Source organism: Leucopleurus acutus (assembly GCF_964270905.1).
Source record: "Leucopleurus acutus genome assembly, chromosome: 2".
Taxonomy (NCBI): domain Eukaryota; kingdom Metazoa; phylum Chordata; class Mammalia; order Artiodactyla; family Delphinidae; genus Leucopleurus; species Leucopleurus acutus.
Window position 1 is genome coordinate 150,905,771 of NC_139143.1, and position 15,299 is coordinate 150,921,069.

The window sequence follows — 15,299 nt, forward strand, 5'->3', positions numbered from 1 at the left end:
GAGGTCTGTGGACAGGGCCACGTCCCAGTGCCTCGCCTGGTCAGCAGCCTCCACTGCCAGGCCCAATCAGCTCCTTCCTGTCTGTCCTCCCCCTTGCCTGCCCCTCCTGCTCTGTGCCCTGCACTTGGGGGCAGTCCCAAGCCCCTGAGCCTATCCAGGTACAGCCCTGGCAAGGCAGGCTCCGCACTTAGGCAGGTGGGAAAGGCATTGGTGACATCATCACCCATCGATACGGAGGACGGGCTCTATACTGGAAGTGGAGGGGCCTGGGGTCGGTCCTGATGCTGCCACTGGCCCTCTGTGTGACCTTGGACAAATCCCTGGCCTTCCTGGGTGGGCCTCAGTTTCTCCTTGTGTATACTGATGCGTCCCGACGGCTCTGGACGGTAGTGGTCTTGCTCTGGTTCCCCAGGTCCGCTCCCGGGACACCGACGTCATTGCCAGGCAGGGAGGCGCCCGGCCGCGGCGGGGAGGAGCCACGGGTCCCGCCCCGCCCAACCCGTCCAGGTGCTGCCGCCGGAGCCGCCGCTACCGCCACAGCCGCCACGAGGGGCCGCCCGCGCCTCCATCCAAGTCCGGCCCGTGTCCATGGCCTTTCTGACCGCCTGGAAGCGGGCGGTCTCCGGGGAAAGCGACCGCAGGTACCGGGCGGGGGCGGGGACTCGGCGGGAGGCACTGATGGGACTGAGGGGCGTCTGGAGAACAGCCGACGGGAGGGGCAGCTGACGGAACACAGCCCGAGACAGCAGTGTGCGGGCTGCTGGCCGCGGGGTAACGGCCGAAGGGCCCGGGGAGAGAGGCAGCCCAGCCCCTCTCACCCCAGCTCCCCCACGTATCCCTTGCTCGCGTGTTATGGCCCCCAGCAGGGCTGGGCCTGGGGGTGAAGAGATACGCCCCCAACACCCCGGTCCCACCCGAGCGCCGCTTCCGGTGCCACAACCTGTGAGCCACCTGTGAGGGCAACTCAGGTGAGCTGGACCTCGGGCGGGCTGGGAGTCAGGTTTGGGCAGCTACGTCTCCGTCTCGCCTTAGCAGTGTTGCTCACGCACCTGATCCTCCCCAGCGTTGCATGAGCAGAGATAGGGGTACGTGTGCCCGGACAGGTGAGAGCAGATACACTATCCCCCGCCAGGGGTTGTCCACATCTGGGGGCAGCAGTGTGGAGGGAAATCCTGCGTCCCAGTGCCTGTCCATGGTGGAACTGTGTGCACCACAGCTTCTCCAAGGTCAACCCTTCAGGGATGTGTCATTGCCTCCTGTGTGTCACCTCCAACTCCCAGCTGTCCCCACCTCCTGGGTGAGTTGGTTTCTCCAGATGTGTTCTCATGAGAAAGGGGAGAGGGGACAGCTCTGACCTCTCTTCTGAGCTGTGACCCCCAATTTCTTTCCTTTATATATTTAAAGTTCACTCTGCTACTCCCTGGAGAAAGGCAATCTAACTGCCTTCCCAACACCTCCATCTGACTGTCACATGGGCACATCAAACTCGGCAAGCCCCAAATCAAACTTCACATCTTCACCTCCAAACCTGTTCCTCCTCCTGTGTCCCCATGGCATAGTCATCCACCCAGTTGCCCAAGCCTGGAACCTGGGAGTCATCCCTCTCACCTCCCTCCCTCTCCTCCACCCTGGTCTCCAAGTTCTGCTGATTTTGTCTTTTTGATGTCTCTCAAAGCTGTTCATTCCCCCTGGACTATTGTAATAGCCCCTAACTTTTCCATTTCCTCCAGTCTTCCCCTTTCCATTCATCCTTCAGACTTGTCTTTCCTAAAGCACAAACCAGACCATGTCATTTTTCTGCTTTAAAGTTCTTCTATGGCTCTCTATCACAGAGGTGAAAGGTCAAGGCTCTCCAGGGGAGAAGCTGTGACCTGCCCAGCCCCGCTTCCCATCACTCTCTGACCCTCACTCTGGTCTGGCTTTGTAGGGCTCTCACAACTGTGCTGGGCTGCTCAGGGCTACTTCTGCCTGGAATGCCATCCTCTACTCCTGACATTCACCCTATAAGATTCAACTTTAGGTGACATCTTTTGTTATTAAAAAAATTTTGTTTTGACTTTTAAAATAAACTTTTAATTCAAGGGTAGCACATATAGAGAAAAGTGCACACATTGTAAGTGTACAGCTCAATGACTCTTCACAAAGTAACCAGTACCCATGTAACCAGCACCCAGATTAAGACACAGACTATTACCAGCCCCCAGAGTCTCCCTTGTGCCCCACCCAGCTGCAAGCCCCCAAAGGTAACTATTGATACTATCCTGACTTCTAATACCATAGGTTTGATTTGTCTGGGGTTTTTTGTTTTTGTGGGGTTTTTGTTTGTGTGTTTGTTTTAACTGAAGTATAGTTGATTTACAATGTTGTATTAATCAGCAAAGTGATTCAGTTATCCATATGTGTGTGTGTGTATATATATATATATATATATATATATATATATATATTCTTTTTCAGATTCTTTTCCATTATAGGTTATTATAAGATACTGAATATAGTTTCCTATGCTATACAATAGGACCTTGTTTATTTTATATACAGTAGTTTGTATCTGCTAATCCCAAACTCTGAATTTATCCTTCCCCCACCCCCTTTCCCCTTTGGTAACCATAAGTTTGTTTTCTATGTCTGTGAATCTATTTCTGTTTTGTAAATAAGTTCACTTGTATCATATTTTAGATTCCACATATAAGTGATATTATATGGTATTTGTCTTTCTCTGTCTTACTTTAGGTGACCTCTTTTAGAGAAACTTTCTGAGCCCACCTTGAGTCAGGCTCAGAGGCTTTCTGGGCTCCAGCATCTTTGCTTCCCTCTCATGGCTCTCATTCAGTTTTTCAGCAAACATTCTTGGGCACGTACCATGTTCCAGGCATTGTACTAGGTAGTGTGGATATGGTGTTACTTATGACATACAAGCCCCTGCTCTCAGGAGACCACGTTCTAGTGGGAAAGACAGATTAAACAACTAGGCAAATAAATGAGTAAACACCAGAAACAGATGCTGTGTAAGGCTTAAAATAGAGCCATGTGATAGACAGTAAAATCCATCTTTCCCAGAGCATTCCCTGCAGTGAGGATAGCTCCTGTCAAAGCCTGAGATGTGTCTGAGGAGCAGAAAGGTGTGTGTGTTGTTGAGGATCCCTGCCTGTTGGGATCCAGGAGGCAGGCTGCCCAGAAGAGGGCCGAGTTTGGATTTCATTGTGTGTTGGGAGCCACTAGAGGGCGTTAAAGAGGGGAGTCACATATTTAAAGATGATCCAGCTACCCCATGGAGAAAGGATTTTAACGCTGGGGCATGGTCACCCCTTTCTGTCTCCCCACCACATATGGAGAGGGGATGGGGTTCATCTGCCCCCATGTCCCCGAAGCCCAGCACAGAATGCTTCGGTTTTGATGAGAACCTGGGGGGATGATTTCTGAGGAGGGTGAGATCACAGTTGGGGTGCTGAGGAGTGGCTGGGTTTACATGGATTTCTTGCCTGCCTGCCCTCCTGTAAGAACCCAGCTGTGCTCTGTCCTGCAGGCACCCTGCGTGCTGGAGTGTATGTAGTTGAGGGCCTGAACACATGTACCTTTCTACTTCAGCTGGAACTTGCTGGACACAAATACTCAAAGAATTCTGACTCCCAGTCGCCCTCACAAGATCTCACACCTGGGGCAACAAACCAGGTCTCCTTTCTCTCAGCTCGGGACCTGTGACTTCTCCACCCTCAGGCCTCACCCACCACGCTGTCTGTCTCCCAAAGCCTGGCTGAGGGGTGAAGGGCTTGGGAGGGTGCTCGGCCCCTGCTCTGCCGCTTACATACTGGCTCTATGACCCTGATTCAGTCGCCTGACCCATGTGAGCCTTAGTTTACTCAGCTATAAAATAGTAGCTACTTACCAAGTGGCGGAAGACCTGGTGAAGCCACACTGGTAAAGGACCTAACAAAAAGCCACCGAGCATATTCAGTGACCAGTAAATGTGAGTTCACTGATACGAGGGAATCTTCCTTCTGAGGTATTTGCATTGAACAGAGGGGATTCAGAAAGGTTTGGGAGCCAATGGTGGGATTCCAGGCACCAGAACTGGGTAGCCAGGGACTGTTAGGAGAGGGAAATGATGCCTGTGCATCTTAAGATGGGGATGGGAGAGGAGGAGAAACAGTTCTCTAAAAACAAGTGGGTGGCAGGGAAGGGTTCAGGGCAGGGAGGGTTGTAGCATCCATGTGGCCACATGGCAGGCCTTAAAATAAAGCCATAGTTTCATGAAGTACTCAAAGTAGGATTTCCTTGGAGCACCGCTGACCATCTGTCTCAGTCTTCCAGCTGTTGTTGACCCCCGGGAGCTGGGAACTAGTCCCTTATGAACCCCGCTTGGGACCTGTGCCACGCACCACCCCCTGCGATTGTGGCTTTGCCAGCCCTAGTCCCATTCTCTCCATGACTGCCACCACCTCCCTGGCCTGGAGAGGGTGTAGGCTCTTTGCTTTATCACCCCATCCCAAGGGTGGGACAGACCTTTCCCCTAATTCCCTACCACTTGACTAGGACCAGGCTGTAACTTTTAAGGCCACCTTGGGATGCAAGGAATGAGCAACTGAGTTTTATGATTCTATGGCTCCTCTCCAAGCCCCTCAACCATCCTGGAAGGAGCCTTCCTGCAGAACTTCCACTTCTGGGAGGGCCCAATGTATGTCTTCCAGCATCTTCCCTCCTGAGAGAGGAGGAAATTTCTGCCTTAACCAAGACAACCAAGCCTTCCTTTCCTTTCTCAAGATCAGCCCTTTCCCAGGTGAACAGCAGTGCGGAGATCTACTGCTTTCAGGTAAAATCCTTTGCCCAGCCTACTAACTGGCTGGTTATATATATTTTTTTTAACATCTTTATTGGGGTATAATTGCTTTACAATGGTGTGTTAGTTTCTGCTTTATAACAAAGTGAATCAGTCATACATAAACATATGTTCCCATTTGTCTTCCCTGTTGCATCTCCCTCCCTCCCACCCTCCCTATCCCACCCCTCCAGGCTGTCACAGAGCACCGAGTCAATATCCCTGTGCCATGCGGCTGCTTCCCACTAGCTATCTACCTTACTACGTTTGTTAGTGTGTATATGCCCATGACTCTCTCTCGCCCTGTCACAGCTCACCCTTCCCCCTCCCCATAACCTCAAGTCCGTTCTCTAGGAGGTCTGCGTCTTTATTCCTGCTTTACCCCTAGGTTCTTCATGACATTTTTTTTCTTAAATTCCATATATATGTGTTAGCATACGGTATTTGTCTTTTTCTTTCTGACTTACTTCACTCTGTATGACAGACTCTAGGTCTATCCACCTCATTACAAATAGCTCAATTTCATTTCTTTTTATGGCTGAGTAATATTCCATTGTATATATGTGCCACATCTTCTTTATCCATTCATCCGATGACGGGCACTTAGGTTGTTTCCATCTCCGGGCTATTGTAAATAGAGCTGCAATGAACATTTTGGTACATGACTCTTTTTGAATTTTGGTTTTCTCAGGGTATATGCCCAGTAGTGGGATTGCTGGCTCATATGGTAGTTCTATTTGTAGTTTTTTAAGGAACCTCCATACTGTTCTCCATAGTGGCTGAACCAATTCACATTCCCACCAGCAGTGCAAGAGTGTTCCCTTTTCTCCACACCCTCTCCAGCATTTATTGTTTCTAGATTTTTTGATGATGGCCATTCTGACTGGTGTGAGATGATATCTCATTGTAGTTTTGATTTGCATTTCTCTAATGATTAATGATGTTGAGCATTCTTTCATGTGTTTGTTGGCAGTCTGTATATCTTCTTTGGAGAAATGTCTATTTAGGTCTTCTGCCCATTTTTGGATTGGGTTGTTTGTTTTCTTGTTATTGAGCTGCATGAGCTGCTTGTAAATTTTGGAGATTAATCCTTTGTCGGTTGCTTCATTTGCAAATATTTTCTCCCATTCTGAGGGTTGTCTTTTGGTCCTGTTTATGGTTTCCTTTGCTGTGCAAAAGCTTTGAAGTTTCATTAGGTCCCATTTGTTTATTTTTGTTTTTATTTCCATTACTCTAGGAGGTGGGTCAGAAAGGATCTTGCTGTGATTTATGTCATAGAGTGTTCTGCCTATGTTTTCCTCTAAGAGTTTGATAGTTTCTGGCCTTACATTTAGGTCTTTAATCCATTTTGAGCTTATTTTTGTGTATGGTGTTAGGGAGTGATCTAATCTCATACTTTTACATGTACCTGTCCAGTTTTCCCAGCACCACTTATTGAAGAGGCTGTCCTTTCTCCATTGTACATTACTGCCACCTTTATCAAAGATAAGGTGTCCATATGTGCATGGGTTTATCTCTGGGCTTTCTATCCTGTTCCATTGATCTATCTTTCTGTTTTTGTGCCAGTACCATACCGTCTTGATTACTGTAGCTTTGTAGTATAGTCTGAAGTCAGGGAGCCTGATTCCTCCAGTTCCTTCTTTCGTTCTCAAGATTGCTTTGGCTATTCGGGGTCTTTTGTGTTTCCATACAAATTGTGAAATTTTTTCTTCTAGTTCTGTGAAAAATGCCAGTGGTAGTTTGATAGGGATTGCATTGAATCTATAGATTGCTTTGGGTAGTAGAGTCATTTTCACAATGTTGATTCTTCCAATCCAAGAACATGGTATATCTCTCCATCTATTTGTATCATCTTTAATTTCTTTCATCAGTGTCTTATAATTTTCTGCATACAGGTCTTTTGTCTCCTTAGGTAGGTTTATTCCTAGATATTCTTTTTGTTGCAATGGTAAATGGGAGTGTTTTCTTGATTTCACTTTCAGATTTTTCATCATTAGTATATAGGATGCCAGAGATTTCTGTGCATTAATTTTGTATCCTGCCACTTTACCAAATTCATTGATTAGCTCTAGTAGTTTTCTGGTAGCATCTTTAGGGTTTTCTATGTATAGGATCATGTCATCTGCAAACAGTGACAGCTTTACTTCTTCTTTTCTGATTTGGATTCCTTTTATTTCCTTTTCTTCTCTGATTGCTGTGGCTAAAACTTCCGAAACAATGTTGAATAATAGTGGTGAGAGTGGGCAACCTTGTCTTGTTCCTGATCTTAGTGGAAATGCTTTCAGTTTTTCACCATTGAGGATGATGTTTGCTGTGGGCTTGTCATATATGGCCTTTATTATGTTGAGGAAAGTTCCCTCTATGCCTACTTTCTGCAGGGTTTTTATCATAAATGGGTGTTGAATTTTGTCAAAAGCTTTCTCTGCATCTATTGAGATGATCATATGGTTTTTCTCCTTCAATTTGTTAATATGGTTTATCACATTGATAGATTTGCGTATATTGAAGAATCCTTGCATTCCTGGAATAAACCCCACTTGATCATGGTGTATGCTCCTTTTAATGTGCTGTTGGATTCTGTTTGCTAATATTTTGTTGAGGATTTTTGCATCTATGTTCATCAGTGATATTGGCCTGTAGTTTCTTTCTTTGTGACATCCTTGTCTGGTTTTGGTATCAAGGTGATGGTGGCCTCGTAGAAGGAGTTTGGGAGTGGTCCTCCCTCTGCTATATTTTGGAAGAGTTTGAGAAGGATAGGTGTTAGCTCTTCTCTAAATGTTTGATAGAATTCGCCTGTGAAGCCATCTGGTCCTGGGCTTTTCTTTGTTGGAAGGTTTTTAATCACAGTTTCAATTTCAGTGCTTGTGATTGGTCTGTTCATATTTTCTATTTCTTCCTGATTCAGTCTTGGCAGGTTGTGCATTTCTAAGAATTTGTCCATTTCTTCCAGATTGTCCATTTTATTGGCATAGAGTTGCTTGTAGTAATCTCTCATGATCTCTTTTATCTCTGCAGTGTCAGTTGTTACCTCTCCTTTTTCATTTCTAATTCTATTGATTTGAGTCTTCTCCCTTTTTTTCTTGATGAGTCTGGCTAGTGGTTTATCTATTTTGTTTATCTTCTCAAAGAACCAGCTTTTAGTTTTATTGATCTTTGCTATTGTTTCCTTCATTTCTTTTTCATTTATTTTTGATCTGATTTTTATGATTTCTTTCCTTCTGCTAGCTTTGGGGTTTTTTTGTTCTTCTTTCTCTAATTGCTTGAGGTGCAAGGTTAGGTTGTTTATTCGAGATGTTTCCTGCTTCTTAAGGTGGGCTTGTATTGCTATAAACTTCCCCCTTAGAACTGCTTTTGCTGCATCCCACAGGTTTTGGGTCGTTGTGTCTCCATTGTCATTTGTTTCTAGGTATTTTTTGATTTCCTCTTTGATTTCTTCAGTGATATCTTCATTATTAAGTAGTGTATTGTTTAGCCTCCATGTGTTTGTATTTTTTACAGATCTTTTCCTGTAATTGATATCTAGTCTCATGGCGTTGTGGTCAGAAAAGATACTTGATACAATTTCAATTTTCTTAAATTTACCAAGGCTTGATTTGTGACCTAAGATATGATCTATTCTGGAGAATGTTCCATGAGCACTTGAGAAAAATATGTATTCTGTTGTTTTTGGATGGAGTGTCCTATAAATATCAATTAAGTCCATCTTGTTTAATGTATCATTTAAAGCTTGTGTTTCCTTATTTATTTTCATTTTGGATGATCTGTCCATGGGTGAAAGTGGGGTGTTTAAGTCCCCTACTATGAATGTGTTACTGTCGATTTCCCCTTTTATGGCTGTTAGTATTTGCCTTATGTATTGAGGTGCTCCTATGTTGGGTGCATAAATATTTACAATTGTTATATCTTCTTCTTGGATCGATCCCTTGATCATTATGTAGTGTCCTTCTTTGTCTCTTTTAATAGTCCTTATTTTAAAGTCTATTTTGTCTGATATGAGAATTGCTACTCCAGCTTTCTTTTGGCTTCCATTTGCATGGAATATCTTTTTCCATCCCCTTACTTTCAGTCTGTATGTGTCTCTAGGTCTGAAGTGGGTCTCTTGTAGACAGCATATATAAGGGTCTTGTTTTTGTATCCATTCAGCTAATCTGTGTCTTTTGGTGGGAGCATTTAGTCCATTTACATTTAAGGTAATTATCGATATGTATGTTCCTATTCCCATTTTCTAAATTGTTTTGGGTTCGTTATTATAGGTCTTTTCCTTCTCTTGTGTTTCTTGCCTAGAAAAGATCCTTTAGCATTTGTTGTAAAGCTGGTTTGGTGGTGCTGAACTCTCTCAGCTTTTGCTTGTCTGTAAAGGTTTTAATTTCTCCATCAAATCTGAATGAGATCCTTGCTGGGTAGAGTAGTCTTGGCTGCATGTTTTTCTCCTTCATCACTTTCAGTATGTCCTGCCATTCCCTTCTGGCTTGTAGGGTTTCTGCTGAGAGATCAGCTGTTAACCTTATGGGGATTCCCTTATGTGTTATTTGTTGTTTTTCCCTTGCTGCTTTTAATATGCTTTCTTTGTATTTAATTTTTGACAGTTTGATTAATATGTGTCTTGGCGTATTTCTCCTTGTATTTATCTTGTATGGGACTCTCTGTGCTTCCTGGACTTGATTAACTATTTCCTTTCCCATGTTAGGGAAGTTTTTAACTATAATCTCTTCAAATATTTTCTCAGTCCCTTTCTTTTTCTCTTCTTCTTCTGGAACCCCTATAATTCGAATGTTGGTGCGTTTAATGTTGTCCCAGAGGTCTCTGAGACTGTCCTCAGTTCTTTTCATTCTTTTTTCTTTATTCTGCTCTGCAATAGTTATTTCCACTATTTTATCTTCCAGGTCACTTATCCGTTCTTCTGCCTCAGTTATTCTGCTATTGATCCCATCTAGAGTACTTTTAATTTCATTTATTGTGTTGTTCATCATTGCTTGTTTCATCTTTAGTTCTTCTAGGTCCTTGTTAACTGATTCTTGCATTTTGTCCAATCTATTGTCCATTCTATCTCCAAGATTTCGGATCAACCTTACTATCATTATTCTGAATTCTCTTTCAGGTAGACTGCCTATTTCCTCTTCATTTGTTAGGTCTGGTGCATTTTTATCTTGCTCCTTTATCTGCTGTGTGTTTTTCTGTCTTCTCATTTTGCTTATCTCACTGTGTTTGGGGTCTCCTTTTTGCAGGCTGCAGGTTCGTAGTTCCTCCTGTTTTTGATGTCTGTCTCCAGTGGCTAAGGTTGGTTCAGTGGGTTGTGTAGGCTTCCTGGTGGAGGGGACTAGTGCCTGTGTTGTGGTGGATGAGGCTGGATCTTGTCTCTCTAGTGGGCAGGTTCACGTCTGGTGGTGTGTTTGGGGGTGTCTGTGGCCTTATTATGATTTTAGGCAGCCTCTCTGCTAATGGGTGGGGTTGTGTTCCTGTTTTGCTAGTTGTTTGGCATATGTTTTCCAGCGCTGTGGCTTGCTGGTCGTTGAGTGAAGCTGGGTGCTGGTGTTAAGATGGAGGTCTCTGGGAGATTTTCGCCGTTTGATATTATGTGGAGCTGGGAGGTCTCTTGTTGATCAGTGTCCTGAAGTTGGCTCTCCTACCTCAGAGGCAGAGCCCTGCCTCCTGGCTGGAGCACCAAAAGCTTTTCATCCACACGGCTCAGGATAAAAGGGAGAAAAAGTAGAGGGAATTAGTAGAAGTATGAGGAAAGAAAGAAGGAAAGGAGGGTAGGAAGGAAGGAAGAAAGAAAGAAAGAAGCAAAGAATGAAAGAAGGCAAGAAGGAAAGAAAGGAGGGAGGGAGGGAGAGAGGAAGGAAGGAAGGAGGGAAAGAAGGAAAAAAGACAGAAAGAAAGAAGATACAGTAAAAATAAAATAAAGTATAATAAAGTTATTGAATTAAAAAATTCTTATTTAGAAAAAAAAAAAGGGACGGAAAGAACCTTAGGACAAATGTTGGAAGCAAAGCTGTACAGACAAAATCTTACACAGAAGCATACACATACACCCTCACTAAAAGAGGTAAATGGGGAAAAATCCTAAATCTTGCTGTCAGAGACCACCTCCTCAATTTGGGATGATTCGTTGTCTAAAGGAGGGAAGGAAGGACGGAAAGAAAGAAAGAAAGAACGAAGGTAAAGTATAATATTGTTATTAAAATTAATTATTAAGAAAAAAAATTTAAAAAAAACATGGACGGATAGAACCCTAGGACAAATGGTGGAAGCAAGACTGTACAGACAAGATCTCACACAGAAGCATACACATACACATTCACAAAAAGAGGAAAGGGGAAAAAATCATAGATCTTGCTCCTAAAGCCCACTTCCTTAATTTGGGATGATTGGTTGTCTATTCAGGTATTCCACAGATGCAGGGTATATCAAGTTGATTGTGGAGCTTTAATCCGTTGCTTCTGAGGCTGCTGGGAGAGATTTCCCTTTCTCTTCTTTGTTCTCACAGCTCCCAGGGCTCAGCTTTGGATTTGGCCCTGCCACTGCGTGTAGATCGCTGGAGGGCGTCTGTTTTTTGCTCAGACAGGATGGGGTTAAAAGAGCCGCTGATTGGGGGCTCTGGCGCACTCAGGCCGGCGGGGACGGAGGGGCACAGAGTGCGGGGCGGGCCTGCGGTGGCAAAGGCCGGCGTGACTTTGCACCAGCCTGAGGCGCGCTGTGCGCTGTCCCGGGGAAGTTGTCCCTGGATCCCGGGAACCTGGCAGTGGCGGGCTGCACAGGCTCCGCGGAAGAGGGGTGTGGAGAGTGACCTGTGCTCGCACACAGGCCCCTCGGTGGCGGCAGCAGCAGCCTTAACGTCTCCCGCCCGCCTCTGGGGTCCGCGCTTTTAGCCGCGGCTTGCGCCCGTCTCTGGATTCCGCGCTTTCAGCCGCGGCTCGCGCCCGTCTCTGGATTCAGCGCTTTCAGCCGCGGCTCGCGCCCGTCTCTGGATTCAGCGCTTTCAGCCGCGGCTCGCGCCCGTCTCTGGATTCAGCGCTTTCAGCCGCGGCTCGCGCCCGTCTCTGGATTCCGCGCTTTCAGCCGCGGCTCGCGCCCGTCTCTGGATTCCGCGCTTTCAGCCGCGGCTCGCGCCCGTCTCTGGGGTCCGCGCTTTCAGCCGCGGCTCGCGCCCGTCTCTGGGGTTCCTTTAAGCAGCGCTCTTAAACCCCTCTCCTCACGCCCCAGGAAACAAAGAGGGAAGGAAAAGTCTCCTGCCTCTTCGGCAGGTGCAGGCTTTTCCCCGGACTCCCTCCCGGCTAGCTGTGGTGCACTAACCCCTTCAGGCTATGTTCAAGCCGCCAACCCCAGTCCTCTCCCTGCGCTCCGGCCTCAGCTCGCAGCCCCGCCCGCCCCCGCGGGTGAGCAGACAAGCCTCTCGGGCTGGTGAGTGCCGGTCGGCACCTATCCTCTGTGCGGGAATCTCCCCGCTTTGCCCTCCGCACCCGTTGCTGTGCAGTCCTCCGCAGCTTCGAAGCTCCCCCCTCCGCCTCCCGCAGTCTCCGCCCGCGAAGGGGCTTCCTAGTGTGTGGAAACTTTTCCTCCTTCACAGCTCCCTCCCACTGGTGCAGGTGCCGTCCCTATTCTTTTGTCTCTGTTTTTTCTTTTGCCCTACCCATGTACGTGGGGAGTTTCTTGCCTGTTGAGAGGTCTGAGGTCTTCTGCCAGCCTTCAGTAGGTGTTCTGTAGGAGTTGTTCCACGTGTAGATGTATTTCTGGTGTATCTGTGGGGAGGAAGGTGATCTCCGCGTCTTACTCTTCCGCCATCTTCCGCCTTCTCCCAAAACTCCTTATATATTTGAAAACATAAGGAGTCACCCTAAAATGCAGCTGGAGGAGGTCATGGAGAGGACATAAGGGCTGGCTGCACGGAGAACCGGGCCCAGGCAATTCCCCGACTCGACAATCGGGCTAGCCCTGGATGGTTATATTATAACCCAGACAATTATATTAGGAATTATGACAGTGGGTGGGACATCAGGCACCCATCCAGGTAGACCTGGGTCTGGTCTATTCCTCTTTTTTTTTTTAGATGTTGGGGGTAGGAGTTTATTAATTAATTTATTTATTTTTGCTGTGTTGCGTCTTCGTTTCTGCGCGAGGGCTTTCTCTAGTTGTGGCAAGCGGGGTTCACTCTTCATCGCGGTGCGCAAGCCTCTCACTGTCGCGGCCTCTCTTGTTGCGGAGCACAGGCTCCAGACGCGCAGGTTCAGTAGTTGTGGCTCACGGGCCTAGTTGCTCCGCGGCATGTGGGATCCTCCCAGACCAGGGCTCGAACCTGTGTTCCCTGCATTAGCAGGCAGATTCTCAACCACTGCGCCACCAGAGAAGCCCTGGTCTATTTCTTTTGATTTCCTTTTTCCCCCATCAGACAAAGTTTGTCCGAGCATGTTCCCTCCCACAGCCTCAGGTGTTCCCCTTACCCCCTCGCGGAGTTGCCCTACAATACCCACCCCCTGTAAAAATTCATCTCCACCTAAGAAACAGCCTCCCCCAGATAGAGCATCCAAGTGTCAGATTGAAGTAACTCTGCTCTCTTTCCAAGAAAATTCGTGGGTGGGTACTTCCTTTATATCAGTGACTGAAGGGCACACCCAAGCACTGTCCCTGAGTGCAGGCCAGGCCACTCAAAGGGGGATGGCGGCTCCCCAGGCTCTGAGGACAGCACTGCACTCAAATCGTCACCGTTCTCCACCTGCACTTGCCCCTGCTCCCTCCAGCCACAGCTTCTCTCTCCGACACCCTCTTAACTAGGCCCCTGCCTCCAGAAGACCCTGTGCCCTTCAACTCTGCTGCCTCAGTGATCTGTAATAACAGCGAGATCTGCCCTTGGCTGTGCCCTGACTTGACATGCATCATCATCTTCGATGCACCACAACTCTGACCGGGGGCCCTGTTGTCTCCAATTCTAATAGATGAGGAAATTGAAGCCTCCTCATACTTTCTCAAATGCATAGACACTGGGGTTTTCTTTTTAGTACTGGATGTGTAATTTTGTATTCTGCTTTTCTCATATTTTTCCACCTTTTCAAAAACTCATTCATGCAATAAATATTTATTGAGCACCTACTGTGTGCCAGGCACTGTTCTGGGCACTGAAAATACGTTAGAGAACAAAGCTGGAAAAAAAACCAAAAACAAACTCTTCTCTTGTGGAGTGTAGAATTTAGTAGGGAGAGACAGAGACTAAATGAATAAGCAAAATATACAGGATGTCAGATAACAAGTGCTATGGAAAAAATAATGCAGGGCAAAGGAACTGGGAGAATGAGTGTGATGGTTCCATTTTAAACAGAATGGTCAGGGAAGGCCTCACAGAGAAGGTAACATTTGAGCTAAGTCCTGAAGGAGGTGAGGGACTAATCATGTGAATATCTGCAGGAAGAGCATTCCAGGCACAGGGAACAGGAAGTGCAAAGGCACGCTCCTGAGGTGGGAGCGTGCCTGACATATTTGGAGAAGAGCAAGGAGGCCAGTGTGGCTGAATAAGAGAGTAAAGGGAGATGATATCAGAGAGAGAGATGGGGGTGCAGGGCATCCAGGCCTGGTGGCCAAGCGAAGACTTTAACTTTTGCACTGAGCACGATGGGAAGCCAGTGCAGAGGTGTGAACAGGAGCGTGACATGATCTGATCAAGTGGGTCTGGTGCTGTGTAGAGAGTAGACAATAAGGGGACAAGGGTAAGAGCAGAGAAAACAATTAGGAGACAATGCAGTAATCCAGGCAAATAACTTCTCTATAAATTTAATATCTGCAGAATAGTTCACCCTACAAATTCACTATAATTCACTGAACTAATTCCTTATTTTTTTAAATATATATATATTTATTTATTTTTGGCTGCGTTGGGTCTTTGTTGCTGCACACGGGCTTTCTCTAGTTGCGGTGAGCGGGGGCTACTCGTCATTGTGGTGCACAGGCTTCTCATTGCAGTGACTTCTCTTGTTACGGAGCACAGGCTCTAGGTGCGTGGGCTTCAGTAGTTGTGGCTCGCGGGCTCTAGAGTGCAGGCTCAGTAGTTGTGGCACACGGGGACCAGGGCTCGAACCCGTGTCCCCTGCACTGGCAGGCGGATTCTCAACCACTGCGCCACCAGGGAAGTCCCTGAACTAATTCCTTATTCATGGGCATTTAGGTTATTTCCAGCTGTATATTATAGAAAACACTATGATGAACATCAATGTACAATACATCTTTGTGTCTGATTGTTTCTTAAGACATGTTTGCTACCCAGGTGTTACTGGTCATCTTTCTGAGGCTTTCAGCCCCTAATTCCAGTTGCCCTTCAGAAAGCCAGTGCCACTTTCTACTCCCACCAGCAGTGAGTGAGGTAGCACATTTGCCCTGAGGGCATGTAGTAGGTGTCCAATGGATGCTGCTCTGTCCTTCTGGACCTGGCCAGGTCTGGGTGCACATCATAGGGGAAATGCCTCTTCTCTGGACAGCCTTGCATAGTTCCAAAGCTCTT

At 46.7% G+C, this 15,299-nt stretch overlaps 1 protein-coding gene across 1 annotated transcript in view; it reads left to right on the top strand.

The window, feature by feature from the left end:
• Positions 1-588: 588 nt before the first annotated feature.
• TTC39A (tetratricopeptide repeat domain 39A) overlaps positions 589-15,299 on the top strand; it is a gene marked incomplete at both ends in the record, with an annotated part of 57,818 nt that continues 43,107 nt past the window's right edge. Inside the window, one exon of the mRNA XM_082834107.1 lies at positions 589-641. Coding sequence (XP_082690233.1) covers positions 589-641 — 53 coding nt within the window. The remainder of the gene's footprint in view (positions 642-15,299) is intronic.